Source organism: Cimex lectularius, unplaced genomic scaffold (genome assembly GCF_000648675.2).
Source record: "Cimex lectularius strain Harlan isolate CLEC.00 unplaced genomic scaffold, Clec_2.1 scaffold163, whole genome shotgun sequence".
Taxonomy (NCBI): domain Eukaryota; kingdom Metazoa; phylum Arthropoda; class Insecta; order Hemiptera; family Cimicidae; genus Cimex; species Cimex lectularius.
This window is the reverse complement of record NW_019392826.1, coordinates 1,085,956-1,100,050: the sequence shown is the minus strand read 5'-3', so window position 1 is coordinate 1,100,050 and position 14,095 is coordinate 1,085,956. Positions and strand designations below refer to the sequence as shown.

Here is a 14,095-nt window from a genome sequence, read left to right as displayed (position 1 = left end):
ATTTTAAATAAAAAATGTGTTTATAGAAAAACAGAAAGTAGCTTTAATTTTATTTTGTTGATTTATTTCTCTAAATTTGTGCAGAAGGGCAAAAGCGGGTGTAAGCAGTTTTATAATTATACACGATCGAATATCAAGTGGATATTTACAGTGGGCTCTCTCACTCTCCTGCATAGAAGATGAGGCTGGTTAAGCAAGGGAGAGCTATTTTGAAATAGAACCACACCCATCACCGCATGCCCCACTCTCTTTCCTGGGCAGAACAAGGTAGGAGAAAGACTCGTGAGAGGAGTGCCCCACCAAGTGAAACTGCAGCTACACAGACCTCAAAGTCCTTAAACACTTGCACTGTTAAGCATGAAAATAGTTAATTAATCTAAGACGAAACGTTGGAATTTTTAGTCTCGCAGTATTTTTTAGTCGTGAGAGGTGAGTTTGTGATCTCTGCTCAAAAATGCCTTTGGTGTTAAAAAATAGATTTTTTCAATGGTAAAACAAATTGATGAATTTAAAACTGTGTATTTGAAACTCACTATATCCAAAACATTTATTTATCTTTTTTTTACAACAGAAATTCTCGTAAGTTAAATAAAGGCAAAAAATTTACAGTCAAGTTAATACTTTACAAAAATGAAACTAAATCATCAAAACAGTTTATTTATTTATGTGTGTCAACAATTTATATGTGGCACTTTTTTCTCAGTTTTCTTAAAGCTTCTGCAATATTAATTAGATGTTTGGTTGAAAATTTGGCCATAGCATATAATTGAAGTTTTGTGATTAAAAAAAAAATATATATATATAATATAATAGATAATATTACTCTATTAACATGAAAAACATTAAGAAATACCCATTGTTAAAAAATAACTTAGTTGGGGTTAAAATAAATACAGATCAGAATTTATCAGGATGAAAGAAAATTTCAGTATTAAAATCCTTTTAAAAAAATTAATTTTTTAAAATGTAATTCTACATCATTGTTTGCATTAATCATTTATTCACTATATCCTGAAAAATTTTGTATTTGTTAAAAATGTTGTATTTATATGGTAATAATGACCATAAAAATAAATTCTGGTTGGCCTTTCACACATTTGCATGGAGTCATTTATTCTCTTAGAATTTGTATTTTATTTTTAATTATGTAGGATGATTAAGGGATTCTTAAACATATTTTTTTTAAAAACTATGGTTATCATTGGAGTAACTTGTTCATCTTTGACAATCTAGGAAAGCTGTCATGCTTGTCATACTTGACTCATCATTTGCACTTTTAAATAGCCATTTAAAACTGACATCCTACATTTTAAAATCAAGGTTTTCACGCATGAGACTATTTCTTCATATTTCCACCAATTTTAACCTTTTGTTTTGGTCTTATATGTGATATTTTTGGAAGATTAAAATTGTTATTGGGTCGAATAAAAATAAAGTTGATACTTATTTAAAATATAAATTGCCATAGTAAAACTTTTTTGTCTATTAATGTACATACATATTTTTTTTCTTGATGGAAAAATTATTAAGATGATTGCTCTATTATGTAACTAATTAATTGAAGGAATGTTGATTTTGATTAGATAGGGCTTAAAAGGTTTTCTCATTCCTTAAGATTCTTGTTTTTTTTCACTATTGTGAATAATTATATAAACCAAAATCATACAAAAGGAAAGAGAATGTTTATGCTCAGCTTCAGCTTTCATTTTAGCAATTCAATTTATTCGATTCTTTTAAGCCCAACAGTGAAATTCCGTCGAGGTTCTAGCCAGCCCATAAATAAAGCTGAGAGAGAAAGTTGAAGGAACCTTATACAACTAAACAAGCCCCTGTTAGCCTGCCTATGATTTACCAGATGAGAAAATATAAACACTTCCTCGTCTCAAATGTATTTTTAATGAATTCATTGTTTATTTTAAAAAAAATTTGTAATAAAATTCAGACCCCCTTCAAATAGAACCTGAATAATTGACGCTCATTCACAACAGAGTGTATTATAATTGTCCCAACCCAGTTATACAGTTAAAGATAAGATGCGATCAGATTTGTTTTTTTGTCTTCTGACCAGCCGTAGTATGAATGCCAAGAAAGACTTGCTCTTTGTTCACGCCTGATAAAAAGCAGATAAGATAAACTTTTAAGAAACATTTTTTGTTCTCCTTTTTGAACATATTTTTCCAGTTTGCCATGAGGATTTTCAAATAGTGTTATTACACTATACACTTGTTATTGAGAATTTTTTTTATGGTTTAATTTTTTTTGGATGGATTTGGCCTATGTGTGGTCCTGAGACTCTATTTTTAGTTAGTATGTAAATAAAGTTTAGAAGGATTGAAATAGTAATTGTAAATATATAATTGATGAACCAAACTTACCTATGATTCACATTATAGATAGCTTCACACTGATAAATACATTTCAGTCAGAGTTGCATTATTCTACTAATTGTCACTTGACATCGAAAAATACTTTTTCTAATGTAAAATTTATTGATTTTTCAAAAAGTATTTAGTGGTGCAATTTTGTACAACATGGCACTTCGAAAACAATAAAATTTACTTGGTTGGTTTTTGTTCTAGTTTCTGCTCTTACAGACAAATTGGTTAGATATTAAGAAAGATACACAAAATAAATAAAAAACAATAATTCCAAAAACATAAGGATAGAATTTTTGGTAAAGGATATGTATTATAGAGAAATATAATTATTTATTTATATTTTACTTTTCTTAACAAGGGCATTTCAACTATGAAGTTGAACCCTCATGGTTACTGTTACGGTGTTTTATGAAAAAAAAAAAAATATATAAATTTAAAAAACTCATTTCTAAGAGATTTAGAACCCGGGACCTTTACATTACAGTGATGAGCGCCATGTCAACACCTTAACAGTTGCAACCACAGAACCCCCCCCCCCAGTATAATTATGTATTCACGTATATTTTCAAAAAAGAACTTTGATGCAATGATTGACAATTTTCCTGATTGCACACCTTAAACCTGATTCAATTGATCAGATTAATTGGTGATGATTTAACGCTGAACTGTTCTTCATGGAGTTTTTTCTCTCCAGAAGAATTGTAACATGTCATAACCAGAAAGTTGAACATAACATTGCGAAAAGACTGTTTACCAGAAGATACTCCGAAGCAAAGATAACAAAAGAAAAGGCAGTAAAATCATTTAGCTGTCTAATAGTGTTAAAAATCTTGTTATTTATATGAACTAAAATTTATTTTGGAATGAATACAAATTGATAAATATATAATTGACAAAAGTTCTTATTCCCTCTTATGTGCAGAGAGTCAAGGTAAAGCCGAGAAAATAATCTTCTTATATTCATATATTGTCTTTATAGTGTGAAGAATTGTTTAAAAAATGCTGTTTATTCAAAATAAAAGCATAAAATCTCATATTTGCATGGTTTATCATAACATTGATTTTGTAAAATGAAAAGATGTTCTATCTGACAAACTGAAACAGCTAGATTTATGACCCAAAATGACCAAACTAAGTGAAAATGTATAGCTTTGAAATACAAATAATTTGGCTAGTTGTAAGATCGTAATCTTACGATAATGCAAGGTCACACAAATTTACAAGTTATAAAGCAAAGTACTTTATTAAGTTCTTTGCTTTTTAACTTGTAAATTTGTGTAGCCTTGCATATTACCTTATACATTTATAACTTGATAACTTTTTATAACANCCAAATTGCAGCAATAACAGTCAATGACTTGATGCTTCTGAGAAGAAGGATTGAGTCTATTGACTAAACTAGGGAACTGGGAAGGTACAATAAGCCAGAAGGCTGCAGTGCCCGGGGAGTGCAAACCCCGCTTCCTAGTATCCTTTTCTACCATACCATACCATACCATACTACTTAATTACTTAAAACTTACTATTAATGTATGTATATATTCTATATATTCTTCATCATGTTAATTTTTCAACCTAATTTTGCATAAAGTAGTAATTAATTAATTATAAAAAAGTTTTTTATATTATTATTATTATTATTAATTTTTAAGGGCATTTTAACTGCTAAGGTCATTTCACGCCCTAACATCCAAACCTTCTATCTTAGGTTAGCTATATCCATTCTGAGTGCTTTAAAGTTCTGGCTCCAAACATTCTCTCATAAACTAATCTATTCTATTGTCATCCAAACCTTTAATTTATCCTTTTAAAATTCTTAATTCGGAAAGCCAAATGTATGCCAAAATCCCATTTTAAATTAAATATAAAATTTATTCCTGTTTTTTCATTATTGTGCCAAATAGAAATTCAGTTTAAAAAAAACATGTTCCCCACCAAATTGTTAAATTCAAAATCAAAGTAAAAAAAAAAGTGAGATTTGAACTCCTTCAATTATATTAGAATGTGTAGTAGAGGCATGAAAATAGGCTGCAAGCTGTGGTGTGCAAACATCCACTCATCATGGGAATTACAAATAAGGGGTGGTTAGCCTTTTTTATCTCAACCAATGGAGTCTCTAGGAGATGACTCAACAGAAGATCCAACTTTCTTGGAAAACCAATGGATTTCGAAATTTTAATCAATTTAGTTAATTTATAAATATTTTTTATTTTATACGATTGATTATGGGAAATTTTATTTACACAATAATCTATTTGTAATTAAACCCATTTAGTTTTAATGCAATTGATTAATTTGAAAATGAATATTTCCTGAGATTTATTTTGATTTTATTTACTCCTGGAATTTTTATTTTGTATTTTGTTATCCAAGGACAAATTACATTAGTTTCTCAGAGGTAGGGAATGTTAACTCCAATTGATTACATCATTTGCTGAGTCAGAGTACATATTGCTAAATATAATTTTTCAATAAGCTTTCATTAACTGTAGGTTGTTTTCCAGTTAGCAATACACTAAAGGCAACATGAATGTGTTAATGGTTTTGCTCTGGTTGCTCATCCTTATCTTCGCCTCCTGGTGGATAGCGTGTTTCGTCTTCTTGCCGTACCTTGTGTGTGGCGTCCTGGCACCTTGGATTCCTCCTTTTAAAGATTTTGAAGCTTTCCTACTCCAAGGAGTGCGTTTCCCCGGCTTCTGTTCCGAAAGGATATGTGCTGCTTTTTCGAATGAATGAGAGAAAAAGGAGCAGTGATTCTGTACATGTTGAAATTTCAGTAAGTTTTTTCCTCAATCTTTGATGCTCACCATTTAAATATTGATTTTCTTTCATATTTATAATTTATTTGATTACACAGGGAATAATAGAAATAACATTTTAAATGAACAGCTTTATCAATATTTATCAAATACCAAAAGCTTGCTTTTTAAATTTATAATAAAATTTGAAAGAAAAAAATTGTATCCAAACATTCCAAGAATGTTAAAATGATGGAATGTAAGATGTACTTGAATCAAGATTTTCATTGGTATTGCTTATTTAAAGTTAGCAAATAAAAAGCATACAATTCTCTATGTTTATATCTTATTTTTCCTAAATTGTACAATCAACTTAATATGTAATTTTCATTGTTTATTTATATTACAGCCACTGCCACAGTGTAAATAACAAAAAAACGGCATGCAGCAAATGGAGTTAACCAGATTAATAGGAGCAACAGACTGACCGCATGTGAAACATCAAAATGTATTAATAAAAAAAATTTAACAAAAAAATTTGTACAAGTACAAATAATTTATTGAAATTAGTATGTAAGACTAAACTTGTGTTTTTACTGAGCTCTTGTTATCTCTGATCACTGTTGATTGTTATATTTGCTAATTATATGGTTTACTAGCATTGATTTATGTTCAATTGTTTTTGTTTTATTATTTTAGCTTTACAACATTACTACAACAAAAAACACTGGTTTATTTATATTTATTTACTATTACACGTGCCAATGCCTTTCGTTATTTCAATAATAATTATTATAAACAATTTATCTTTAAGATAACACAATTGTCTTCCACTAAGCTAAATAACACTAAATTCATATAGTTTATATTTGGCATTATTGGTAAATGTCTTGTTAAATACATTTGATCAGTTAAAATAAATTTATGAGTTTGTATAAATTTGCATTAGTTTAAATTATTTGCTTACGGGTTCTGAGCACATTTTATTTTTGTACACTGAAAGTAAATCAATTTTGTGAAGTTGTTTGACAGCTATTTTAACATAGATAAATAGAAAGAAGCTTTGGTAGGATATGCTTTTTAAATTTTAAGACACAGTCACTCTGTCTTCTACTGTTTAATTAAGTAATTTAATTATCATCACAAGTCAAATCCAAAAAATAGTATTAACTTAATTGCTGTATAAACAAATTAAATTGCCAATCTTTGAAAAAGACTGCATTGTTTTGGAGCATCTTTATCTTTATTCCATTAAATCTCTATTTTCATACTTATTGCACAATATGCTAGTTCTTTAAATAATTAGTATTATTAACTTCTATAAACATAATAAAATTACGAACATATAATATATAGGACTAATAATACATTGTTTGTTCTTTTACTATTCCCAATCCATAACTTCAATTAAAACTCATACATGCGGTGTATTTGGAATTTTCTTCTCATTTAGAACTATGCCAGATGTGTGGTGATTAATGACCGTTAGTCAATAATTATTCGAAAATCGTGAGATGCGGTCTGGTGTGATGTAGTTTTCAGAAAAACATTTTCTTTATTGTGCCAACGTTTCGACCTTTATTGAGATCATCTTCAGGGCTTTTTTTTTTTTTTTTTTTTTTTAATTCAGAATTCTAAAACCTACATCACACCAGACCGCATCTCACGATTTTCGAATAACTATGCCAGATGTTGCTCTGTTACCACCAATTGAAGGAAGGTGCTGGGTATAAGTTTCAATTACAAATCAGATATAAGGCCATTTGGAAAGAAAAGAAAACACAATTCCTTCATCAAGCTTTTGATAAATATATTGTTTTGATCAGAACTTTGAAACTGCACTGAGAGGCAAAAAATGGCCGCCCTTAATATTTTTAATTAACTCTTAGACAATCATACATCGATTATCTTACACCAAATGTTCCTTTTCGAGGATTAGAGGCAAATACTCGGATAAAAATCTCCCACTTGTGTTTACAATGGAATTTTGTAAATAAATCTTTGAATAGTCAATCTTATCTTTGTTAGTTTTTCTTTAAAGCTTCTTTTTAATATTTGGTAATTTGAATTTTTTGTTTCAAATTGTTTGAGTGATAGTTTTAAGAGATACTGATTCTGTTAGGATGGAAGTAATCAAGACTATTAATGAATAACTCATTATTATATTTAATTTTCTTATTTTTTATTTCTATCCTTATTACTGTTTATTAATATACTTAAACAAATAATGGACTGACAGTTGTAATTGAAATGTTAGGCATGACTGCGATCTGACGGCTAAGCTAATAACTAGATTGAATTAAACGTTTAGCCAAATAAACTTTAATTTTTTTTTTAAATAATGTTATCGATGAAAGTGTTAAACGGCAACTTGTATGGTTTCAATTTATAGCGCATGTAAAACCGTAATAGTAAAAAGATTTGTTATTTTAAGAATTGATAATTAATAAATAAGAATGTACGTTGCATCAACTTCCCGTTCTGCCGTATCATCGGTGTGGGGTATAACCGAGCGGTTCAAGATTTTATTAGCATCGCTTCTCGGCCTTTTGGCTAAGATCAAAGTGTAGTATCTGTTCTTATCAGCTTAATCTCTGGTACGACTTCCATAGGGAGTCCAGTAGATTAAACTGATTTTTGGAAAATGACGGAGTGCTAGGGGCTTGCTCCACCTCTGTCGCGGGTTGACCTGGTATTGCAGTACTTCCAGGAACGGCTCACCTGATTGTTTATGAATAAGAAAAATCGGAAATTGTGGAAATACTAAAACAACTAACACAATATAAAGAAAACAATTTCCATGTAGAAAAATTAATTGTTAAATTTTGATGACCGTTGAGTGAGGGATAAATGAATCAGCGTACAAATTGTTGTATCGTTAGTATTATTATTACATTGAAGGACAATCAGCCTAGATTGATTTGGATTTTATCTTATCTAGATCTATCTTATTTTATCTAGCTTATCTAACTGATGACGAAAATTAATTTATACGTAAATATCGCAAATATAAACTTACATCTAATTTGCGACATTACGCGTAATAAATTAATTTTTCGTAATACGTAATCAGTGTTAGTTATTAGTAAATATGCAAGAAATAAAATCCAGATCGATCTACGCTGCTTTGTTCTTCATGAAATTTGTTCTTCGCCCTAATTGTCGCAACAATTAACAAGACAGAAAACGATTATTCTCAAATTAATAGATGCATTATGTATTTATCTACAAAAGGGGCCCAGAATTATTTTCTCTATCTAACGTACATTTCCCCGAACCAACGTGCTATTAATAATGGAAAGTTGCCGTAAGGTAGCGCTTTCTCAATTATACACTACTTCTGACTAAAACATCGTGTTACATTACCATAACAATTGTGTACATAACGTTGCAAAGATTTGAAAATGTAACATAACTATCCTTCTTTAATTTCGACTTTAAGTCGATAAATGTAAAATTTGTCAAAAGGAGTTGTTTTAGATTTGAGACGTCGACTTCCCAGTCGGCCGAGAGCCGTTTCACCATTAGACCGGAAAGTCGTGCCCAGGGTACAATTAAGATCATACTTCTACAGGATCATTTCTGTAGTAGATCTTCACAAAATCCGGCTACAACAGTCGAATACCTTAAACCACGATGAGGAAGCGTGGCGTTCTCCCCTGAGCGTGAGGCAGTTTTGGAAGTTCAGTAATGCGAACTTCCAAAACATCGATGACCGTCAGCTTTCCCTTACCAGGGAAGGCGTGGGGAGTACGCTTTCTGAGTGGTTCTTTAAAAAAAATGAAACAATATAAAACGGGTGGGAAGGACCTAGTCGGTTATAAAAGACAATTTTGTGTAAGGCGTCGGCTTCTTTGAAGTGAAATGACCCTTCAAAACTAAACATAAAACCGCACAATCTCACAGGCACTCTCAACATGACACGCAAGGATGGTGGCACAATTACACAAAAGACAAACACTGAGTGAGTAGAAATACTTTGTTTGAATATAAAATATATTTTGCATTGTATAAATTCACTTATCCACATCATAAATGTAATTGTTAAATGTAAACATTGTTTGTAAATCCCAGGCCCTGAAGATGGTCTCAATAAAAGATCGAAACGTTGGCACGATAAAGAAAATGTTTTTCGGAAACCTACATCACACCCGACCGCATCTCTCGATATCTGAATAACTAAATATAAAACCGATCGGATTCCACATTAACTCCCCAGGGCGAAAATTTGATATTGTGTCCGCACTCCGTCCGGTCCAATCGAACGAGAAAAAAAAACATGGGTAACAACAAAATAAAAATACGAGATCGTTTGGTAATTATTTTCAATAATAAGGTTTTGGTTGAGACCAAAAAAAGTTGATAATTATATTCATTCGTGAAATGCGCTTCTCATAAAACTAATTCATAGAGTATTTGTGGGAGTTTTACGACGGGATGCACTGGCCTTGGCCACTTTTGCCTCGGGGAGCTACTGCCGAAAATGTGTACTAGTGGTGGGAAGTATGATTCTTTTAAGCGAATCGATTCCCTTCGATTCAATCCCTGAAGTGAGTCGATTCTTTTTTATCGATTCTTTGATCCTCCCCACTCATGGTACCAGAGCTTTCGTTTATTGGTTTCGTGGTTTCACACAGTTTAGCAAGAACCATTTCACAGGAAGATGTCGCACAGTAGTCAAAAGCACAGGAACTTCATCGCGGAGCCGATGAACGAGAAACCGGTGACTAAGCTGGCAGGCATCGGCGAAGTCCTCGGCACAAGGCTGGAACAACAGGGATTCGACAGAGTAAGCCGCCCTTTCCATCTGTAAATACACTAAGAATGCAATTTCGACCCTTGTCCAGGCTTACGTCGTCCTGGGTCAGTTTCTCGTCCTCAGGAAAAACAGAGCGCTCTTTCAAGACTGGATGAGGGACACCTGCCAGGCGAATTCAACACAGTCCAATGACTGCTACAACCGATTGGTGTGATGAGTTTTTGTAAAATATGTAAAATTTATTTTTAATAATTAAATTTTAATTTTTTAACTATATTTTTCAATATTATTGCATTTATAACTAATAAATACAGCATGTGTCATTTCGTTGTGTCATGTTCATGAGTCATCCATGCTATCTTTGAACCCGCTTGACCTTGATATCAATCTATTACGCCAACTTCCTTAACATATTCAAAACTTTTTTGAGGGGCAAAGTTCCAGAAATTTTTATGATAGTCAAATGTCATGTTCCGTCCTTACTTATGTACCATACTTTTATCTTACTCATCAACTGTATAGATCATTTTTAAGATCTGGATGGCTTTTACCATCACCTAATTGGCTGTCAGGGTTAGAGCGTTTTACAATACCTATTTAATTAATGTGTTTTATTCTGCTAGTTGTTTCAGATCTCTTAATTTTATGAAGGTATCATTTGAAATTATATACTAGCATATTCTTTCAGATGTCCCCGTTATGACTCTTAAACCCTGTTTTGAAATGTCTGCAGTCACTTTATTTAAGAGACTGACACCCATAGTGGAAAATGGTGTTGATATAAATTGACATTGAATTGGCCTTTTGATTTAAGTGATGGCATGATTTATTAGAAAGTGCCAGTATACAGTACCACTGTATTTGTAGATAATACAATATGATTCATCCATATAATTGTAAGGTGATTTTTGTATAATTTCATTTTGAGTTTAAATACAGTCAGAACATTGCCCAAACGGCCAGAAACTTTTTTTTTTTTTTTTTTTTTGGCATCAGCTCATAGGCCAGAGTCAGCCAGAAACATTAATGAAGTCTGGGGTGATGGCAGCGTTTGACAGCACTATTCAGAGATGGTTTAAAAAATTTCTCACTCGGTGTGTCGGTCAATCATCTGTTACAGCTGGGCTACCAACAATATGAAGTCGAGAAATTCCAAAGATTTTTTATTCGTAAGTTATTTGCTCTTCCTAACCCTACCCCAAACTACATGATTTATTTAGAAACGTCCACTGACCTGATTTATATATACACCTTAAAACTTCACTTTTCATTTATTTTCAAAATTTTGAATTCCCCTTACATAAAATTGGCATGATTTGATGATGTCAGTCGTCAGGAATAAGATCGCCTGGTATGCCCAATGGCTTACGCTCTTTCAGAGATTTGAAGTAACCTGTCCCACCTACGAAAAACTTACTGATTGTATTTGCTCTTTTTTTAGATCTGCTATCTAGATTCAAGGAACGGCATCGGGACGGTTGCTTACTCCGAGCTCAGTCCTGGCTTAAATTTTCCTTATTAAAAGACATTACCCCCACACTTTATTTAATCTACAGAGAGAGAGCCTTAATTCCCTTAGTCTTTCAAACTTAAGATGGCTACTAAAAACCCGTTGCGAGGCCCTTAACTTGAACTCTGCACTTTGGTTGAGGGGCAAGGAGGGGTTATGTGCCCTTTGCAATTCTCCATCTGTGGAAACAACTCTGCATTTTATGGCCGAATGTACAATATTGGGCGAGATAAGGTTGTTGCACTTGTGATCTTTTACCCTCTCTAGGAGCACTGTTAAATTTGTTGGATGGCCCAGATCCACGGGCGCTCATGTAGTATGTCCGCCACTCCTGGAAATGTAGATTAGACCTAATTATGGAATTCAATTTCTGACCCCTCTAATTCATTCACTCAATTTCCTTTATATAATATATGTCTTTATTATATCCGATTTTTTGTCCCTTTACCATTAAGACTTTTCCCTCGGTTTGTTTTCTATTAGAAGTAGTTTTACTATTATGTTTAATCTTTTTTTGATGGTGTGCTAGTGTTTACGCTAATGTAAACATTTTTATAAATGTTAGTTAATTAGAAATCTTATCCTTTATTATTTTAAATTTATTATTTTTAAAAAGTTATAAATACAGAAAATTTGTAAGGATCACGACGCTGGAGGGAGAAACAGGTCAATTTTCAGCAATCCTTCGTAAAAGGAGTGAGTCACTGCCTGGACTTAGACCTGTACGCACGAACGTACAAAGCTGTCTACAGTGAGTCACTGCCTGGTTTTCGAACTGTTCGCACGAAGTACAACTGTCTTCAGCGTTCAGAGAGTCTCTCCCGAGGATTCAACCCGTACGCACGAACGTACATCAGCGGTCTCCAGTCTGTCGCTCTCTGGCTTCCGACGGGTACGAACGAACGCACCTTTGACGTCGTCCGGCGAGTGGCTCCCAGACTCCAATCTCAAGCTCCAAGATAAGCGCCAAATCGTTTGATCTTCACTGTCGTGAGACGACAAGACGTACGAACGTCCTTATTCTTTTAATTCAACATTGCCATTTTTTGTATTAACTTTCTCATAACCAATTCTCTATATATCTATATTTCTATATATTAGTTAACTTTGTTTTGTTTCTGGCCAGATTTTTAGTTTTAGTATTTTTATCATAAATTGTCAGTTAATAAATTTAATCATCAAACGAATTATTCTTTTTGTTAACCTTAAGTCCTTTACGCAACAGCCGGCAACTATCCCTAGTAACGCCGTACTTGGAGGGTAGGTTCCAATACTCACTCCCGCCGGCGTCTACGAAACATTGGTCCTCCGGGCCGGATCGTTGCGTAAGGGATTTAACGTTTGATACTATATTTTGATTTTCTGTGTAGTAGTTTTGTAGTGTTTAATTGTTAATTCTTTTAAATATTATTTTTCTTTTACATGTACTACTGTTTTTTCTAAACGTTAACGTATCGCCCACTGTTTTGAAATATTGTAGATACCCGCAATTAGATATTATTTAAACGTTTATATACGCACACTAGTATTTCGTAACAAAGGAATTGGTTCTCTGAACAAAGGAAATCCTCAACATGGCCGAAGGGGGAGATTCGTCGGAAATGACGATTCAGATTACTCAAGGGAAGGCTTATATCGTACGCTAAAGAAATTAAGTCCATTACCGAACAAGGACGCTTAGCTTCTGCAGACCCGTCTCAAATTAACTTGTTTATGGCTATGCATACTCAATTAAAAGAAAATTTCGATAAATACAATCAAACCTGGGACAAATTGACAGAATATCATATGCGACTTAACAAAACCCAGGAATTTCTTCGCCAAGCGAAGTCACGACACAATCTTCAGCGAAAAGTACTTTTATGAGGTGACGTCACTTTATTTGCGACTGTGTCAAACGACTCCCTCTGTTCCTGGAAGCGTTTCCGCCTTTAACTCTTCAAGCCTAAACGAATCTAGAATCGTCCGTGCGCAACTGCCGACGATCAACCTTCGTTACTACTACTACTTTCGATGGAAACTTGATGAAATGGCCTTCTTTTCGCGATATTTTCGTGTCATTGGTTCACAATGATACTACGATACCTTCAATTGAAAAATTCCATTTCCTTCTTTCTGCGCTTACGGGGAAGCTTTGAGTGTTTTTTCTAAAACAAATTTCCCATTTTGGACACCAATTACGAACTCGCGTGGAAAGCTGTCACTCAAACTTACGAAAGTCCTCGTATGCTAGGCAGCCAATATATCAATGCAGTTTTAGATTTTAAGCCGTCAACTGGCAAGCCGTCGTTAGAATCTCTACAAAATATTCTCGTCCATGTGACAGACAATCTGGCGGCTTTTAAATTATTAAAAATCGACAATGAGACTGACTTTTTGCTCACTCATATAGCTCTTCGTTGCTTGGATCCTGTCACACGACAAAGTTTTGAAATTCTCATGCTGACGTAAAATTTCCTACGCTCGATTTATTCGAAACTTCTGTGAGGCAACGATGTTATGCCATGAAAGTCACTCAAGACGACACTCAGATGGAGCATGTGAAGCAGAATCCAATAAGAAGCTCTCCTGCACATTGGCGTTCAAAACAGTATTCGAAAATTCCCAGACCCGTACTCTTTGGAACCGGAAGATCTCTGAAATCGGGAGTGACTCTAGATAAAATAAATTTAACTTATATACAAACAAGTTAGTAATGAAAAACTAAAAT

General features: G+C 33.0%; 1 protein-coding gene, 1 long non-coding RNA gene and 2 other non-coding genes across 4 annotated transcripts; all 4 read left to right on the top strand.

The window, feature by feature from the left end:
* Positions 1 to 242: 242 nt before the first annotated feature.
* LOC106670357 lies at positions 243 to 5,785 on the top strand. The gene is made up of 3 exons (XR_001341063.2): positions 243 to 429; positions 4,883 to 5,154; positions 5,526 to 5,785. It is a non-coding gene; the product is annotated as an uncharacterized LOC106670357 (long non-coding RNA).
* Positions 5,786 to 7,649: 1,864 nt separating this feature from the next.
* On the top strand, positions 7,650 to 7,842 carry LOC112127445. Its single transcript, XR_002910575.1, has one exon. It is a non-coding gene; the product is annotated as a U2 spliceosomal RNA (small nuclear RNA).
* An 830-nt stretch (positions 7,843 to 8,672) lies between these two features.
* LOC112127443 lies at positions 8,673 to 8,884 on the top strand. The gene has a single exon (XR_002910573.1). It is a non-coding gene; the product is annotated as a small nucleolar RNA U3 (small nucleolar RNA).
* An 804-nt stretch (positions 8,885 to 9,688) lies between these two features.
* Positions 9,689 to 10,147, top strand: LOC106670479 (barrier-to-autointegration factor-like). The gene is made up of 2 exons (XM_014400889.2): positions 9,689 to 9,905; positions 9,964 to 10,147. The coding sequence occupies exons 1-2, from the start codon at positions 9,780 to 9,782 to the stop codon at positions 10,087 to 10,089; spliced, it is 252 nt and encodes an 83-aa protein (XP_014256375.1). The 5' UTR covers positions 9,689 to 9,779; the 3' UTR covers positions 10,090 to 10,147.
* The last annotated feature ends 3,948 nt before the right edge of the window (positions 10,148 to 14,095 follow it).

Bases quoted from the DNA above. Each gene is read 5' to 3' on its own strand.
- LOC106670479 (XM_014400889.2), top strand. From the start codon at position 9,780: ATGTCGCACAGTAGTCAAAAGCACAGGAACTTCATCGCGGAGCCGATG. The intron at 9,906-9,963 runs GTAAGCCGCCCT...ACCCTTGTCCAG, and splicing joins AACAACAGGGATTCGACAGA to GCTTACGTCGTCCTGGGTCA.